Source organism: Phragmites australis, chromosome 10 (assembly GCF_958298935.1).
Source record: "Phragmites australis chromosome 10, lpPhrAust1.1, whole genome shotgun sequence".
In the NCBI taxonomy this organism is placed as follows: Eukaryota; Viridiplantae; Streptophyta; class Magnoliopsida; order Poales; family Poaceae; genus Phragmites; species Phragmites australis.
This window is the reverse complement of record NC_084930.1, coordinates 3,251,520-3,269,266: the sequence shown is the minus strand read 5'-3', so window position 1 is coordinate 3,269,266 and position 17,747 is coordinate 3,251,520. Positions and strand designations below refer to the sequence as shown.

The window sequence follows — 17,747 nt, the reverse complement described above, 5'->3', positions numbered from 1 at the left end:
TTAATACATGTTGCAGAAAATTATAACTTTCTCACCATATACCCACTGTCATACTTTATGACATATAATAGGAGAATTAAACGTGAGCCCACATATTGCGAGATGATGATACGTGGGTCCACGATAAAAAATTATAGTTTTTTATAATATATATCAAAATAGTTATAGATTTTCAAAATAAATACTAAAAATTATAATTTTTATAACATATATTAAAATAATTATAAATTTATTCTACTACCATAAGTCAAACGAGACATTCATTGTGTCCGGTCCACTCCCACTTATCCATCCGTTTATCGCGACACGAGCACGGCAGTGTCAACGGTCAACGCGTTGGGCAGCAGCTGCGTCGCGTGGGTTCGTGCCAAACTCGAAGCAGTAGTAAAAGCCCTTTTGAAATGCTGTTTCCACACAGTGCGGCCACGCCATAGGGTTTTGCTTGCTTCCTCCGCCGGTAAAGCGGAGCGCGGCGAGAGGCGGAGCGGAGACCGCCGCCCGGCCATGGAGATCGGGCAGTACCCGACGAGCAGCTGCTCCAAGGAGCACCAGATGATCTACCAGGAGTGGTTCGCCTTGGCGGACTCAGGTCCGATCCTCCCTGTCCCCTTCTCTGCTCCCCTCGATCCCCAATCCCCTTTCGCTGTTGTTCGGCTATTTGATCCCCCTTTTTCACTGCGGGAATTGATGGGTAGCGCGCGCAGATGGTGATGGCCGCATCACGGGGCCCGACGCCATCAAGTTCTTCGGCATGTCCAAGCTCTCCCGCGCCGACCTCAAGCAGGTGCCGGCTCTCGCTATTGCCCTTCCCCCCTCCTGTTCTTGTCTTGCCGCGGGTGCTATTGATTTCTTATGTACGTTTCTGTCGATCTTTGTGACTCAAGGTCTGGGCTATCGCGGACTCCAGACGGCAGGGGTACCTGGGTTTCGGCGAGTTCGTCGCGGCAATGCAGGTTTCCCTCGTCAATTCAAGCGTTTGATATACTCTCTGCTTCTGTCAGATGATTTGGGTCACTGTTCATTAGTAATGGGTTTGTTGTCAATTGGCAGCTAGTCTCTCTGGCGCAAGCGGGGAATGAGATTACTCAAGATAGCCTTAAGCGCGATGGTTGGTTCTAGCCTCCAAACTAAGCCTATTTGTCAGCATGTATTATTCATTTACTGCTAACTAGTTTATGATTATATCTGACAGATTTGAGCAGTTTGGATCCACCTGTGATGGAAGGTTTGGATGCTCTACTTGCGGTAAGATATTATGTCTTAGAGTCGTTTCTTTACCAAAGTCGTGCTTTATCCCAGTATCATATAATAAGTTCACTTTGATTTTTATCTTTTGCCTTGGATTTTCTTATCTATGACGGCAATTGATTTTCAGAAATCTAAGCATTTGGTGAAGAGAGTTGATCCAGATATGGATGGTAAGTAATACACTCTTTGATAGGAAGTCATGCTGGGGAGAAATCTATGATACAAACCGTTTACATACGTGCAGGATTTCCTCAGGAACAATCACATTTAACAAACAAATGGTTCAGCTCAAACTCATCAAAGAAGGTAATACTTATGTTATCTTGAGAACTTTCGTTTGATTTTTGTACGCTCCTAGGATATTAAGCTACTGCAAATAAATATGTTATTCTATTCGGTTATTGAACTAGCATCAAAGGAAGTTTTGAGGAAAATGCTGGTACGATTATAGTAGTGAGGGCACATTTCGATATGCTTTAAAGCTAACAAAGGGAAAAGGCAGCAAGTTCACTTCATTTAGCTTGTGTAGATCTTCTGTAACAAAGGGAACAGCTAATGAGCGCTGGTTCACTTTTGTGGCCAATTACCTATTCATTTCAATCACACTTTGCCTGTTAATGAGCTTGGGCACAATACAATACACATAAATTGGCTAAAGAGAAGCTCACAGTCCCGTAAAATGTTTGTAAAACAACACAGCACTTAGTAATTTTGTTTCTGTTGTGCAGTATTAAGCAGTGCAGATTTGTTTGCTTAAATGTTTAAGGCCTTGCTCTATGTAAACAATTGCTGCCAATTGACACTAATTTATTCAAAGTTACATGTATCATTATTGCTGATCTTTTCATTTATGGTGTTATATATAAACAGATACCTCTGACTGCTGTTACTTCTGTCATCGACGGCTTGAAAAAACTATATATCGAAAAGCTGAAGCCTTTGGAAGTTACATACAAATTCAATGATTTTGTCTCCCCTTTACTGGTACATACCTGTATTCCCAGTTTCTGGACACTGTACGAGTCTCAAATAACTACTTTCCTGTGTCTTTCTATTTCTTGTGGTTGTTGTTTCCTTGTGGCATGGTGTTCAAATTAAGTTCCTTACATGCAAAAATGATATCAATTATGTTCTTTTGCAGACAAGTAGTGATTTTGATGCAAAGCCAATGGTTATGCTCTTAGGTCAATATTCTACGGGTAAAACAACTTTTATCAAGCATCTGCTAAGAACAAGCTATCCAGGTTTTTTTTCTACCAGATGTACCTTCTATGGTTTCCAATTTCGCTTAAGTAACATGTTGTCTGACTGTTCATCTTCTGCATTTGCAGGTGCACATATTGGACCCGAACCAACAACAGACAGATTTGTTGTTGTCATGGTAAATTTAGCAAAACTTAGGATCTCTCTTTGTAGGTATGCTAGGTGCATCAAAAGATTTAAACTTCTGAGTATGATTTGTGAAGGAAGTTTACTGGAAAAGAGAAATGGAGCATTTATCTTGCATTTTGATATGGACACAATACAACCTCTGCTTTCTAAATTCAGTTTTTATTTGCTTAAGTTTGAGCTGGTCTGGATTTGATGAATCACTGAAAGTTGGATTTGAAGCAGTCCAGCCTTTTCTCAAAACTTTAGATAGGAAAGTTACAGCTTTTAGATCTCTGCGGGATTTCTCCTAAGATATTGGCTTCACAGGCCATATAATCATACAGTAGATTAAAAATGGCACAGGTAGGAGTATCAATTTATACCTTGATATAGTTCGTAAAATCCTCAAGAGCATGTAAAGAATGTTTTACATGATAAACAGAAGATAAAGGGAATAAGGTGATCCAGATTGTGTTTGGTGAAAATATGACAAAAAACATAGCGCTAGTGTTCATGCCACTACTTCCTTAGGTGATATAGAGCATGCAAAATTGTCAGTCTGTCAGTTTTTTTTTTTGTTTCTTTCTATTGCCAACAAGAATTAAAATTAGTTTTTTAGTACTTCTATTGATACTTTACTGGTTCATTTGTATCAGATGCTTGGATTTCACCGCTGATCGTGTGTTTGTGACTCGTGAAAATACTGTTGATTGTCTGGTTTATGTTGTTGCTTGGTGATTAGCAGTCTGTACCTCTTTTTTTCTAAATTTTCTCTGAGATGCTGAGCTACAATTATATTGTAGAGCAAGCTATCTATGATTGTTTCTGATTTCTTAGGGCTTGTTGAGAATATTAGCTAATGTAAAAGAAGCATAAAATACACACATCACAAATATTAAGTTTAAGCTCATTGTTCCTAGATTTTATGCAAATTCTTGTTTGTAGAGCTTGTAATAGAGGCCAAGCGCCTATGGAGACACTCTTTGACCACTTTTAGTTGTTTCAATGTAGACAAACGCCGTTGCAATATGAATTGCCCATGTGCACAGCTATTATATTAACATGTGGCGTTGTACCTGTGTTTCCCTCCTTTTTGTCGCTCCAGCTAAGTTTTGTCTTCTTGCCAGTCAGGACCTGATGAAAGGACTATTCCTGGGAATACTATTGCGGTTCAAGCTGACATGCCTTTTAGTGGTCTTACAACATTTGGGACTTCATTTTTATCCAAGTTTGAATGCTCTCAGATGCGACATCCAGTAAGATTTAATGTTGATGCATGTGAAAGCATAAAAGGCATGTAATATGGAACTGATACCAAACGTTTACCTTGCAGCTACTAGAGCATATCACATTTGTCGACACACCCGGTGTTCTTTCTGGTGAAAAGCAACGCACACAACGTAGCTATGATTTTACTGGTGTGACATCCTGGTTTGCTGCGAAGTGTGATCTTATTCTTCTTCTGTTTGATCCTCATAAGCTTGATATCAGTGATGAGTTCAAGCGTGTCATTGGATCTTTACGTGGACATGATGATAAAATACGTGTAGTTCTAAACAAGGCAGACCAAATAGACACTCAACAGGTACTATTCGTGGTTCTCTCCGTGTCTAACTCATGTTGTTGCATTTTGCTTTGTTTTGCTCTACATATTAATCGTTTTTTTCATTGGCATGCAGCTTATGAGAGTGTATGGTGCATTGATGTGGTCTCTTGGGAAAGTATTGAATACCCCTGAGGTTGCACGTGTTTATATCGGGTAACTTCTAATACCCGATCTTTTTTTTTGCTCTTATGATTTTTTATGACAGACTACAGAGGATTTCAAAACTGTAGTTTGAATATTTTTCTCGAACCGGCAGGAGAATTGCCCGCCATTATATTAAGAAAGGAAGGAGGGGTCCGAACAGGAAAACCCCGCAGAACAAAGGACAACCCCACAAACTGAAGGCAAAAAAGAAAGGAAAACAACACATGCACTACAAAACTATGCCTTATCACCAGCGCGCCTTAGGCAGTTCGTGGGGCGACCAAAGCCTAAAGTGCCTATGGCCAAAGCATGCTCAGATATTGAGTGCCCGCTGCACACCACAACATGGCCTCTTCTCTAATGGCCCTAAGGAGACCTTGCATGCTTGGCCTCTTGCCCTCAAACATAGAAGCATTACGATGCTTCCATATGAACCAAGCCACCAGGATCACCAATGAGTTGAACCCCTTGCGTTGATTCTTGTCGAGTTGCTATGCAGCAAGTTGCCACCAGTCTTGGAAGGATGCCATGCTCATGCTTGTCGGCACCACATGTTATAGACCAACCTCCTGCAGAGAATCCACCCAAATCTGCCTGGCGAAGACGCATTCGACCAGAAGGTGTGTAATGATTTCCGGTCCCTGATCGCAGAGAAGACATAAATCAGGATGAGGCAATTGGCGTCAGGCTAGGCGATCGGCTGTCCAACAACGATTGTGGCAAGCCAACCAAATGAAGTACTTCGCTCTAGGAGGTGCCCAAGATCTCCACAACCTCTTCCACGGCTCGAAGGTGATACAGCCGGTGAAGAAGGCCCTATATGCCGACTGAGTAGAGAACACGCCGGACAATGTGCCCAACCATCTATGCGTATCCTCCACCCCATCCTGCAGCTCTATCTCTGAGACGAGGTCCCATAAATTGAAGAACTCAGCTATGACATGCATCCCCTCTAATGCATTGACCCAACACTTTTTTGTCAGGGCCTGTTGGACAGTCCGACTATTTATAAAGCTATTGGGCACTAAAGCGAGCACATGAGGGGCCAGGTCAGCAACTGACTTCCCCATTAGCCAGCGATCCGTCTAGAACTTAGTGATAGAACCTTTGCCAATTTCGAAGCACATCATGGTAGAGAACATGCCGCAGAATTAGTAGGTGCTGAAACTCCAAGGCCGGCCCAAGGTTTGTAAGGATCTGATTTCAACAACCACAAGTATTGCATCCGCAATGCCCAACCAAGAACCTCAATATTGTGAATGCCCAAGCCCCAAGCTCCTTAGGCATACAAACTTTGCTCCAAACTAAGAGACACTGACCACCATTAACATCCCTGTGGCCTTTCCACAAAAAGGCTCTCCTTCTCTTACCAATTGCTTTGATTATCCACTTAGGAATATCCAACGCCATCAATTGGTAAACTGGAATGGCTGTGAGAACTGCTTGGACAAGTGTGGCTCTGCCAACAGGATGGATTAGGGCAGCCTTCCAGGTCTGTAGCCGATCAACAACCTTATCCACTAAAGGCTGCAGTGCAGATTTGGTGAGCTTCTTCACAAAGAGGGGTAGTCCTAGATAAGTGCAAGGAAACTCAGTGATATCACATGATAGTTCGCCCCGCACAATTTCAATGTCAGCTTGTGCACATTGGATTGGTGTCACGGAACACTTGTCAATGTTTGTCTGCAACCTAGAAGCCTCTCCAAAACACTGAAGAATCCCTTTGACAACATCAAGCTCCTCAGCAACCGGCCTCAAAAACAGTACCACGTCATCAGCATACATTGATAATTGATGATTGAGTGCTCTAGTGGAGAGTGGTTGGAACAGTCTGACCTCACAAGCCTTATCCAGAACTGAGTTCAAGACATCCATAATTAGTATAAATAGCATTGGCGAGAGCGGATCCTCTTGCCTCAATCCCCTCCGATGATGAATCAACTCCCCAGGATCGCCATTTAGCAAAGCCCGAGTAGATGCCGTGGCAAGCAAATTACTTAGCATATTACACCAACATTCACCGAAACCCAAATACTGAACCTCTAGGAGAAAACTCCAGGAAACTTAATCAATTGCCTTTGATATGTCCAGTTTCAACAACACTCAAGGTTTCTTTTGCTGATGTAAGAAACAGGCAGAGTTCCGTACCAACAAGAAGTTATCCCGTATACAACGGCCTCGGATGAATGCGCTTTGATTAGGAGTGACCAGAGCATCCAACTTCGGAGCGAGCCTTCTTGCCATAATTTTGGTCACCAGCTTGGCGAAACTATGGATTAGACTTATGGGCCTATAATCTTTCACTTCCATAGCACCCGATTTCTTCAGTAAGAGGGTTAGGGAAGCTGAATTCAGAAGATGGAGCTTCCTCATATCTCCTTTCTGAACAGCAGCAACCGCAACCACAATGTCCTCTTTAATAATAGGCCAACAAGCCCGATAAAACCTGCCGGTAAACCCATCCAGACCTGGATATCCAAGGGTAGATGCTTAATTGTGTCCCAAATTTCAGTCTCAATGATAGGATCATCAAGGGCCGAGAGATCATGAGGAGGCTGGTAGAAGGACGCAAGATCAAATGCGATTGCCCTCTGTTCAGCCGAGCCTAACAAGTTAGTATAAAAATCCAAAATATCTTTGTGCTTCTCCTGCTGACTTGTGATCAATTGGTCAGCAACCTTTAGTTTGGATATAAAATTCTTACGCTTTCTATGACGATCTTGGGAGTGGAAGAAAGCAGTATTCGCATCACCCTCCTTTAGCCACCCGATCCGCGAGCAAAGGCGAGCGGTTGTACGCTCCAAGGATGCTAATCCAAAGCTATGCTTCTTAAGTTCCCTGCGCAGATTCTTCTTCCACAGACAGAAGCCTGATATCCCGCGCGATCTCCAATCTGTGAGGAATCTCTTTCACCCACGACAATTGTGATTTGATATTACCCACTGTTCGTTGACTCCATGATTGTAGTGCCCTGCTCAAGTTCCGGAATTTAACAGCTGTGACCAAGCTGCCTGAACAACCTCCTAAAAACCATCCATTCTAGGCCAAAACCCTTCAAAGTGAAAGCGTCTTTTCCCCCTCGTGTTATCTCGAAGCCCAAGAATCAACGGACAGTGGTCCGATATAAGAGAGGCTGCACTTTGCAACAAACAATCCGGGAAGTGAAGGTCCCGATCCAATGTGCAGTACTACTTGAAGTTTACTGTAGTTTGAATATTACTACTTGAAGCTCTTGTTGATGTATTTCATTTACCTTAGTGCAGTATTTAAACTTGACTCGGTAATAGTGGATTTTTCAACTACTTAAACAATAGTATCTTAATCTTGTTCTGGTAATGACCTTGGATCGTTTGAATTCGCATGCAAAACATTCAAGTGACTTCCAAGTTTACTTCCAGATCATTCAATGACAAACCAGTAAATGAATCAGCTGTTGGTCCAATTGGAAAAGAATTATTTGAGAGAGAGCAAGATGATCTCCTTTCTGATCTCAAAGATATCCCCAAGAAAGCTTGTGATCGTCGGGTAAGTTCTATGTTTTCATGCATGCATTTTTTTAGTCCTGAGTTTTCACATATTAATAGCACTATTCTGTATCTGCAGATCAATGAATTTGTTAAACGTGCTAGAGCTGCCAAGATCCATGCTTATATAATTGGCCATCTAAAGAAGGAGATGCCTACGATGATGGGCAAAGCTAAAGCCCAACAACGACTCATAGACAATTTGCAGGATGAGTTTGCAAAGGTACATATTTGCTAGGTTCTGTAACTTCTCTAGTCAATCTAGGACCGTTGTAGATTGAAAAGCCTCAGAGGTCCTTGTTTGTGTTAGGATGGAAGCTTTTGTCTACCAGATGTCCTTTTACCACATGTTTGTTTAGGTGGCTTGACTGCCTATCTTGGCCTCATGTCATGCTGTTCCCTGCCTAACCAGCTTTTACCTGCAGTTCCAATTATTTTGTTACTAGTTTTGCACATTCTAAATTAGTGACAGTAAGAGCTAGTTGTGCTAAGTGTTTTGCTGATGTGAATTCTGGACCTTTCTTCTTTCATTTCAATTACACAGTAAACCTTTTCTGTTACTGGATGCCATGTGAAGCACTCCCTTGAATCTCCCTTCTATGTAATTTCCATGCTCTAAACAACAGCTGTCTGATGGAACAGGTGCAACGGGAATACCATCTTCCGGCGGGAGATTTCCCTTACGTGGAGCACTTCAAAGAGGTCTCGAGTGGGTATAGCTTCGACAAGTTTGAGAAGGTTAAGCCCAAGATGATACAGGCGGTTGATGATATGCTTGGATACGACATTCCAGAACTCCTCAAGAACTTCAGGAACCCATACGAGTGAATGAACATATTCTCGGTTGAAAGATGGACTTTGGTTTGCACCAGGATGGGAGACGAGTCAGGCGCGGATGGATGATGCATTCCATAGCGTTGCAATTGTCAGGCAACGCGAATCATCGTGGTCAAGGTCTCGTGGGGCGTTCATGCTATGCTTCACCATCGTTGTATAACTGTATGCATAAGAATCGGAGAGCCATTGCTCAATTTTTCACCGAACATCTGGTCATGTAAAAACCGACTAAAGTGATCTTTTGTATGAAATAAAATACCGCCACGCTCATTGTTTCACCAAATGAGTATTTATTCGTTTTGGGGAATAGCTTGGATAATGCGATCCTGACAAATATCAACCCATGACGAATATTTGGACCACCGTGGAGCGTTGTCCTGACTCCTGAGTATGGCTCTTTGTTTTGTTGTGTGTAAAAGCGGTATGGATGTCTAGTTGCTGTGGCCCTGCAAAACATATCTCTGCTTGCACTGAAATTAAATAAGGTCCAAATTAACATGCATGGGACATGATAAATGTTTTTTCTTTGTTCTATAGGTATTTACACGAGTGGATTTCTTTAAAATCTATCGGGTTCGAATTAAATCCTAAGAATTGTGATTAAAATCTCCCTCTCCGAACATGCGAAAGAAATAAGCACGCCAAACCGACGGTAATCTCGAAGTCAAATGCCACATGCTTCAATGTATGCACTATCCAGCACTGTAATCGTGTCTGCAATTGGGCAGCGCATGAACTAGCTAAATTAGGTACGAGTTCAGACGTGAATTTTCCTTGCTGTTGGGATGACCATGTACCAGCTCTGGTAGCTGCTATTTTCGCAGGTGAAATACCTGCGCAAGTTGAGTAATAAAGTTCTGGTTGTTTTCTTATAAGGGAAACACAGTTGGTACAAACCGAAGAGTCCACACACCGACAGCTACACCTAATGATCAGTAGCAGATCTAGGGTAAACCAAGTAGAATGGATTCTATGTTTTATTTTCTACTGCTCTTCTTCTTCCATGTTCAAAATTCAGAAGAGAACTTAGAAAAAGATTATTTGACGCAACTGTATGGTGACGTTGTCACTTAAACGTGGCCATGCAGTTACAGAAGGACCGGTTCGGGGGCTTGACCCCACCCCCACCCCCACCCGATGGATCCGCCCCTGACAATGATTGAAAACGTGGCAAAACAAACGGAACCGCTGCCAAAACGCACTAAAATACGTAGAAACGACACGCCGTGTCGCCTAACGCAGCAGCCCCCGGCGACCCGCGGCCCGGTCCAGTTCAACCCCTCTCCCGCGCCGCGCCGACCCCGTCCGCGACCGCGCCCCATTCCGCCCCCAGTTCCCCACCAAACTCGACCTCCCCGTTCCGGTCCTCGCGCACCGCACGGCGCACGCGCTTCCGCTTTGGCTTCTTCACGGCTTCCCCGTCCCCGTCCGGCACCAACCCAACCCAACCCAACGCTCCCCTCGCTTCCCCTCCCCTTTTCCACTGCCCACCAATTGATAGCCCACCTCACCTCCGCACCTGCAGTTTCGTGCACCGCACTTCACCACCCACCTACCTCTCCCCGTCAAAAATTATCCACGCTACCCGCCGACGACGAGTGCGATCGATTCGACTCGGAGGGGGAAGCGGGGGGCAGAGGGAGGCCAGATCCGGGTGCCGCGATGATGAAGTCGCTGCTGCCGCAGAGCGGGCTGCGGCGCTCGGCGGCGGCGACCGCGCGGTCGTCGGGGGCGGCCGCCGCCGGCGACGTGGCGGCGGCCGAAAGCGGGGGCGCGGTGGCGCGGGCGCCCGCCTCGTCGACGTTCTGGTTCCTGCTCCACGCGCTCTGCTGCCTCATCTCGCTCTTCCTCGGCTTCCGCTTCTCGCGGCTCCTCTTCTTCATGCTCTTCTCCACCACCGCGCTCTACCGCTCCACCACCTCCTCCTCCGCCGCCGCGGTCCTGCGCGCTACGACCACGACCACGACCACTACCACGACCACGACCACCACCACCAACACCTTCACGCTGTCCTTCGCCGCCGCGAACCCTCCCCCCTCCTCCACCGGTAACTGGACCACCCTGGATGGCGCGGCGGTGGACAAGGCGGGAACGTCCGGGAACCTCCAGAGCCACGTGGTCGTGGGGCGGCACGGGATACGGATCCGGCCGTGGCCGCACCCGGACCCCATCGAGGTGATGCGGGCGCACCAGATCATGGAACGCGTGCAGGAGGAGCAGCGCCGCTGGTACGGGGTCAAGGAGCCGAGGCAGGTGCTCGTCGTCACGCCGACCTACTCCCGCGCGTTCCAGGCGCTACACCTCACCGGCCTCCTCCACACCCTCCGCAACGTGCCCTACCCACTCACATGGATCGTCGTCGAGGCAGGCGGTACCACCAACGCCACGGCGTCCCTCCTTGCGCGCTCCGGCCTCACCTTCGTTCACATCCCCTTCCCTGACCGCATGTCCCACGATTGGGCCGACCGCCACGCCACCGAGAACCGGATGCGCCTCCACGCCCTACGGTATGTATGGTTTCCTACTTCCTCATAGCTAGTACTGATATCTATTTTTTTTCTTTTAATCTCACGTAGTAGCAGTAGAGAAGAAGGTGGCTAATGACGGATCGGTTTGCTTGCGTAGGGTGATCCGGGAGAGGAAGATGGATGGTGTAGTTGTGTTTGCAGATGACAGCAATGTGCACACCATGGAGCTGTTCGATGAGGTGCAGAAGGTCCAATGGATGGGTGCGGTGTCTGTGGGTATCCTTGCGCATACTGGAATGGCAGACCAACCACGCCTTAGCGAAGAGGACAAAAAGAATATGCCTCTTCCGGTACAGGGTCCTGCTTGCAACTCCTCTGGTCACCTGGCTGGATGGCACACGTTTAACTCACTGCCATTTGCTGGGAAGACTGCGACGGTGGTTGGCGAGGCAGCCCCAGTGCTGCCGAGGGGTTTGGAGTGGGCTGGCTTTGTTTTGAACTCAAGGATGCTGTGGAAGGAGGCAGAAGGCAAGCCTGATTGGGTGAAGGATCTTGATGCTGTGGGCGAGAATGGGGAGGAGATTGAGAATCCACTTACTCTGTTGAATGATCCATCCTCTGTTGAGCCGTTGGGGAACTGTGGGAAGAAAGTCCTACTGTGGTGGCTCCGTGTTGAAGCCCGAGCTGATAGCAAGTTTCCTCAGGGGTGAGTTATTTTAACATTCCTGTTATATTTTCTGTGGCATTTTCATTACGCAGTTATGTTAATATGAATGATTTCGATGTTCTGTATATCTTATGTCCAATACTTCAAACATTTAGTGAAAGCCAGTCTAAGTCATAGAGAGTCCCTTCTATAAGTTTATCAAGTTAGTTGGGCCTGAGCAGACTTCCTAGCTAGGTGCCCAGGCTCAATATTTCCAACGAACAGCTTGAAAACTGGAAATAAACCAATTGTCCAATAGTTACTCAGTGACTGAAAGTTTCTGACACATTGAATCTTGAGGGTTCTATCATATCAAATGTGATTGACTGATTGCATTGAACTGAGTACGGTATTGGATCTCATTAGGTGTGAACTGTAAAATAAAAGTCTCTTAATACCTCAAGTAAAATAGTTTATGTTGTTCTGTCACTAAGCTAGTCTGGTTTTACAGTTCCATGCTGGTCTAGGATGTGTGGTAGTACTGATAAACACTGTGATTGGGAACTCTACAACCTATGAAATTTGTTCATGGTTTCCATTGTGCTAGTTTCTAATATCACATTTAATTTTGCTTTGTAGAAGGGATTTAATTTTGATATCCAATTTAAATATACTTCTATACTTTGCCTACGGGCTATCAGGCGTTTGATATTTCCAAATCCAGTTTTTAACTATAAACTGCTGTACTAGTAAATTTTGTGTTTCCATTTTAGTGAACGTGCTCGAGAATAAGGTTAGGTTGCGCCAACATATCGACCAAGTAACATGTTTGTTTCCAGCACGCGTTGGACAGTCACTGCTTATTTGATGCCTACTAAGAGTGTATTATTATAGTCGGTAAGACCTAGTGTTGGCCAAATGGGCGGCTTGGCACGGCCCGATTCGGCCTGTTAGACAAGCAGGTCGTGCCGTGCCGAGCATTCGGCCCAGGCACGACCCGTGTAAGGGAGGTTCGTGCTGGCCCGTGGCACGGTAGGACCAATGGGCCTTTTTTTGGGCCCGTTAAGCATGTTAGCATGCAGATGTTTTTTTGGCCCGTTAAGCATGGTACCCACCACATGCATGCAGCTCTGACCTAGGAACTCACATCTATTGTTTTTTTGGGCTCGGTCAAATGCATCATGATGCATGTGGTCAGGCATGCATGAGAGATAAGACCCATTAGAAAATTAATTCAGTCATGTGTGAAGCACGTAACCGACAAGGAAAAGAAGGTTGTTGTGCGGTATAAAAAAAGGAGAGAGCCTAGTTGGCTAGAAAGCCTCTGTCACAGAGACAGACTCACAAGAGAGACTGAGCATTTGCATGGGCCGTGCTGTCGAGCCTCTGTGCCTGGGCCGTGCTGTGTTGGCTCAACGTGCCATGGTTCCGGCCCAGGCACGGCCCAACTTGTCGTGTCGTGCCGGCCCGCCACGATTATAAATGGGCCGTGTCGTGCTTGGGTTGTTCCCATAGTATCGAGCCATGTGCCAGCCCATTTGGCCAGGTCTAGTAAGACCTATAGCAGGTGTAGGCATCAACAATCGGCTTCATCAGAATAAGTCAGAGGCTTCAATTCAGTTTGGCTTCAATTTGGTTGCTAGAGATAGAGTCCATTTCGGTTTTGATGGAGTCCAATCAGCTAGGATAGATGAGTTCAAATCAGGTTTATCTGTTAGCTTGAGATAGAGTAGTTTGAATTCGGATTAATTTGTTAGTGGAGTCAGTTTGGAATTCCTTTAGTTGGCCGGCTAGGGTTAGAACATTGCCGGCTATATAAAGGAGGCAATAGCCTGTATTACGACTGAATTAATAAGAAGCCTCTCTCTCTCTCTCTCTCTCTCTCTCTCTCTCTCTCTCTCTCTCTCTCTCTCTCTCTCTCTCTCTCTCTCTCTCGACCCTCTCTCTCTATATGTACCTCTCCCTCATGTTAGTTCTATCTCCCTTGGTTATCTCTCCCTCTCTCTCCTGCGTTACCTTAGTCATGCTCTACCAGTCTGATTACATATTTAATAACCGTCAATCTACGCTTTTGTAATGATTGGCCTGTTCCACTGACGTGGTGCCATGTGCCCATGTGGCAATGGCACAACAGAGAAATTTCAATGTATTATTATAAATATTTAACGAAATACTTTAATTTGTATGCTATATTTGGAATGAAATCTAGCATTTGTGCCAATTGCATGGTTGAAGACCCGTTCCTCATCATCCAGAAAAGAGATACTGGGTTCTCTCGAGGAAAGTGTCTTCCAAAACAATGTGCGATAGGTAGCTTCATCCTGGGACCTTGAACAGGAAAACGTCTTGTCAAAACAACTGTTATATTGGGTTCTTTGAGGGGAGAAAAAAAGAAGGATCCTTACCAATGTCTGGCCATGGTTAGCTGTTGGATTTCGCTCTTCTTTTATTCTATTGCACATTGAGGGTTTTTCTTTCTTTCTTGTCAGCAACTAAATTTGTTCTTCTGCAGGTGGGTAATCGAGCCACCTTTGGAAGTTGTTGTTCCTGCGAAACGCACTCCATGGCCAGAAACAACCACCGAGCTACCATCCGAGTTGTTGGATGCCAAACAAGACCCGGAGGATAGGCGTTTGTCAAGAACCAACAAATCATCTCGGCCCCGAAGCACCACGAAACGGAAGGACCTTCAAGGGCAAGAGAAATGATGAAAAATGTACTGGCCTTGTATTTTATATCTTACACGGTCATCTTACACCTGCAAAGTACAGTAGGAAGCATATCCCGTTGATCTGATGGTTGCGTTCACTTTTCTGATGTTTTGCTAATTTGGCAATGGTTCATACCTGGATATGTCTTCTGTAGAATGCAAACTTTTTTCGTAGTTGTATCTGTTGTGATGTAATATACACTGCTTTGAGCATTGGAAATGGTGGCTGAATTCTGGCAGTCGTGTATGCTTCTGAAGCAAGGGTCCAAACTCCAAACTGTTTCGTGCTCTATCTGGCAATTAAGTGCTGTACTTCAGTAAGCACTTCGGGGGTTTTTTTTCTGTGCTGTGATGAAATCGTTTGATATTATCGGTTGAGTGCGTGATCATAAATGACTACATTTTGGATGCCCGTTTGATCTGGAATATGGTTAAGAGCATCGTATGTAAGATCCTGGTTCATTTGGAACATGTCTAAGAAACAGTATAAATCGCCCAGGATTCATCTAGTTTCTTGGGCTGATGGCTTTTTTGTGCATATAATGCTTTTTCTGAAAGAGTTTTCTTTCTTATGGCTACTAAGGGCGTTTTATTGGAAAATAGGCAGGGATTAGACCAATTCCCTTCGTATTGATGTGGAGATTTGTTCATTTGCTCCACCAATCCGAAGAGAGAGAACATCACGTATCGTGCCAAGTTGTCCTGATTGAGAAATCTTCCTCGCTTCCTAACCCTGGCAGGAGTATACTGCTGGCTGGAACAAATCAATCATTTTTATTTGGTGCTTGCTGTCGTCTGCTGCTGCATCTCTCGTGAAGTCAGTTGCATAGCATTTGGCAATCGTTCGGAGCGTTGGATCATACAATCGGATGGTCAAAAGGTAGGCTCCTAACGCGAGTGTTCAGTTCACCGGACAGCAGCGAATGCGCAGACGTGTAGAGGCACGAAAATGATCCTACGAGACCTGGTCTGGTCTAGCCCTCAGGATGTCTCAAATGCACGGATGGGATCACGTTTCATCGAATAATTTTCTACAAAGGCAAGTCATCTGGCTACCATGATCGAATGGGAGAGTCGGGGTCACGTTCGAGCTCTGAGCAGAAGCGGAAACGTGAAGCATTTACTGTGGGGCGGGCACGACGATTTCCGTGGAAACCAGCCTCGCCCCGCTGCCCAAACGCCAACAGCTGCGTGCCTAGAAAAGGGGTAGCTTAAACGTAAGACCATCTCTAACTATATTTTTTTCATTCTGTTTCTCTCCCGATTTCTCTTCTTATTTATATTCCCTTTACTTTTTCTTATCTATAATATTTTTTCTTCAAAGAAATTTGTGAAAGAAAAGAAGAGAATATTATCCTGAAGTGAATAACCTCGAGAATTACTTCGTGACGGAAAACTTAAAGAGAAATCGTTGGAAGCTAAAAGAAACGAAAATCACTTCGTGAAAAAATTCTAGGCCCTAATAGAAATCGATTGAAGATAATCTAAATGCATTCCAATACTATAGCTAACTGCTATTTAAAAGAAGTGTACATGTCAATTTGAAACCACAATAGATAACCTCTCTAATGAATCAACTATAGTATTATCTTCATAAGTATTAGAGGTCCACAAGTCATAATTTGATGGATTGCATGCGTGTTAGGTGTTAGTAAATTGTCTATTAGTTACTAGTCGATTTTTATCTCTTTTCATTAACTCTCCTAACTATATAAGGGTGTGTTTAGTTTCTTAGATGGAGTTTTATAGAGTTGTATAATATAGTCTGATTTAGTGAAAGCAAACTGAGTAGAGTCATATTTGTTAAAAAGAAGATTGTTTATTTAATTGTATTTATCTAAACATGTTGAACTGGGTTTTTATTTGGTTGATCGAATCTAGGGTTGCATGAGCGGATGTAAAAATTAAGATTGTGATGTACTCGTATAAAAATATTTTTGTGATACAGATAAGTGGATCCGTCTATATAAACGAATACATAAGCCTTCATCCGTCGGGCCAGACTGTGGAGTGAAGCTTGAAACGAGCTAGACTAAAGACGTCTATTTACATCCACCGAATTAAACTAAAGCAGTAGATACAAACAACTAAACAAACTTATTTCTAAAATTATATACATCCACAGAACCAGATTATGACAAATTCATACAACCAAATACACCCACGCGGCACCCTTTAGCTAGCTGATTTGGCACTCACGCAGCACCCTTATAGCTAGCTGATTTGGCACTCACGCGGCACCCTGTTTGGTGCGCCGAATGGCACTCGTGATCTCGTGGAAAGGCTTTGCCAAAGCAACCCTGGTATCCACCGCCGCCGCCGCCGCCGCCGCCGCCGCTTGCATGATCACAGGCACTCACACGGGTTACACTTACACCATATAGCGCACGCGCACGCGCACGCGGCTCGTGACAAAGCGCATTCGCACCTCAGGGCGCATTCGGGAAGTGCTAGTTCGCCGTACCACTCAGGATCTCGTTTGCCTGCAGTGGTGGCGACTTTAGAATCACAAAGCACGCTCAACTTGGGGTTCCACTCCTTAATCGTGTTCGCTAAACCACCGGCTGCTCAACTTGGAGCCGGAGCCGCCGCCGTCGCCGACGCCAGCAGACATCTATCCACCGAGCCTAATTTGCGATCGATGCGTCTACGGATCTACCTCGTGCCATCGTAAGCAGGCGACAATTTTAGGTGCTGATTGATGATACTGGTGTCCAACACGCAACTTGGAGATGATGGTCTGCTGCGATGGTTTCGATTGCAAAAACCGTCGAAGGAGATGCTGGTGGCTTAATTCGTTTGAAATTTTGAGTACACAAATCGTAGAACCTTACTGTTATAAGAGAAGGGGCTAGCAGCTAACTCGAGTTATTCACCCTACTCTGTTAGATGTTTGGTTTGAGAAATGGCAAGACGATGGATCATTTGATCCCACACTGAATCTAATCCGCTTGTATGGTTTGATGGGTGAGATGGGCTGGTCGATCACCAGATCATTTCTCATAAGCATGTGTCTAGTGCAACTTCAAGATGATATCATCCCACTAAAGATCTTACAATCTAGTACCATCTAATGTAGGGTGTTTTGATTTCTTAAACCATACACCCGTTAAATTCACTGCTATCACTACTGCATGCTCCATTGGCCACAACCTTTGTTTTCGAGGAACTCTACAGTAGGCGCCATGCCGAC

General features: G+C 44.9%; 2 protein-coding genes across 3 annotated transcripts; both read left to right on the top strand.

Annotated features, from left to right (window-relative positions):
• The first annotated feature begins 394 nt into the window (after positions 1–394).
• LOC133931426 (EH domain-containing protein 1-like) lies at positions 395–9,037 on the top strand. Of its 2 annotated transcripts, none has more exons than XM_062378299.1 (16): positions 395–589; positions 705–784; positions 885–953; positions 1,051–1,108; positions 1,193–1,245; positions 1,376–1,418; positions 1,493–1,554; positions 2,119–2,232; positions 2,390–2,492; positions 2,580–2,629; positions 3,747–3,875; positions 3,953–4,204; positions 4,299–4,378; positions 7,768–7,894; positions 7,973–8,116; positions 8,536–9,037. In XM_062378299.1, exons 1-16 carry the CDS (start codon positions 505–507, stop codon positions 8,719–8,721), a joined length of 1,635 nt encoding a protein of 544 aa, XP_062234283.1. In that variant the 5' UTR covers positions 395–504; the 3' UTR covers positions 8,722–9,037. The 2 variants fall into 2 exon arrangements, with proteins under 2 accessions (XP_062234283.1, XP_062234281.1); XM_062378297.1 differs by having other exon boundaries at positions 696–784.
• Positions 9,038–10,062: 1,025 nt separating this feature from the next.
• LOC133931424 (probable beta-1,4-xylosyltransferase IRX14) lies at positions 10,063–14,811 on the top strand. The gene is made up of 3 exons (XM_062378295.1): positions 10,063–11,237; positions 11,356–11,904; positions 14,357–14,811. Exons 1-3 carry the CDS (start codon positions 10,393–10,395, stop codon positions 14,550–14,552), a joined length of 1,590 nt encoding a protein of 529 aa, XP_062234279.1. The 5' UTR covers positions 10,063–10,392; the 3' UTR covers positions 14,553–14,811.
• The last annotated feature ends 2,936 nt before the right edge of the window (positions 14,812–17,747 follow it).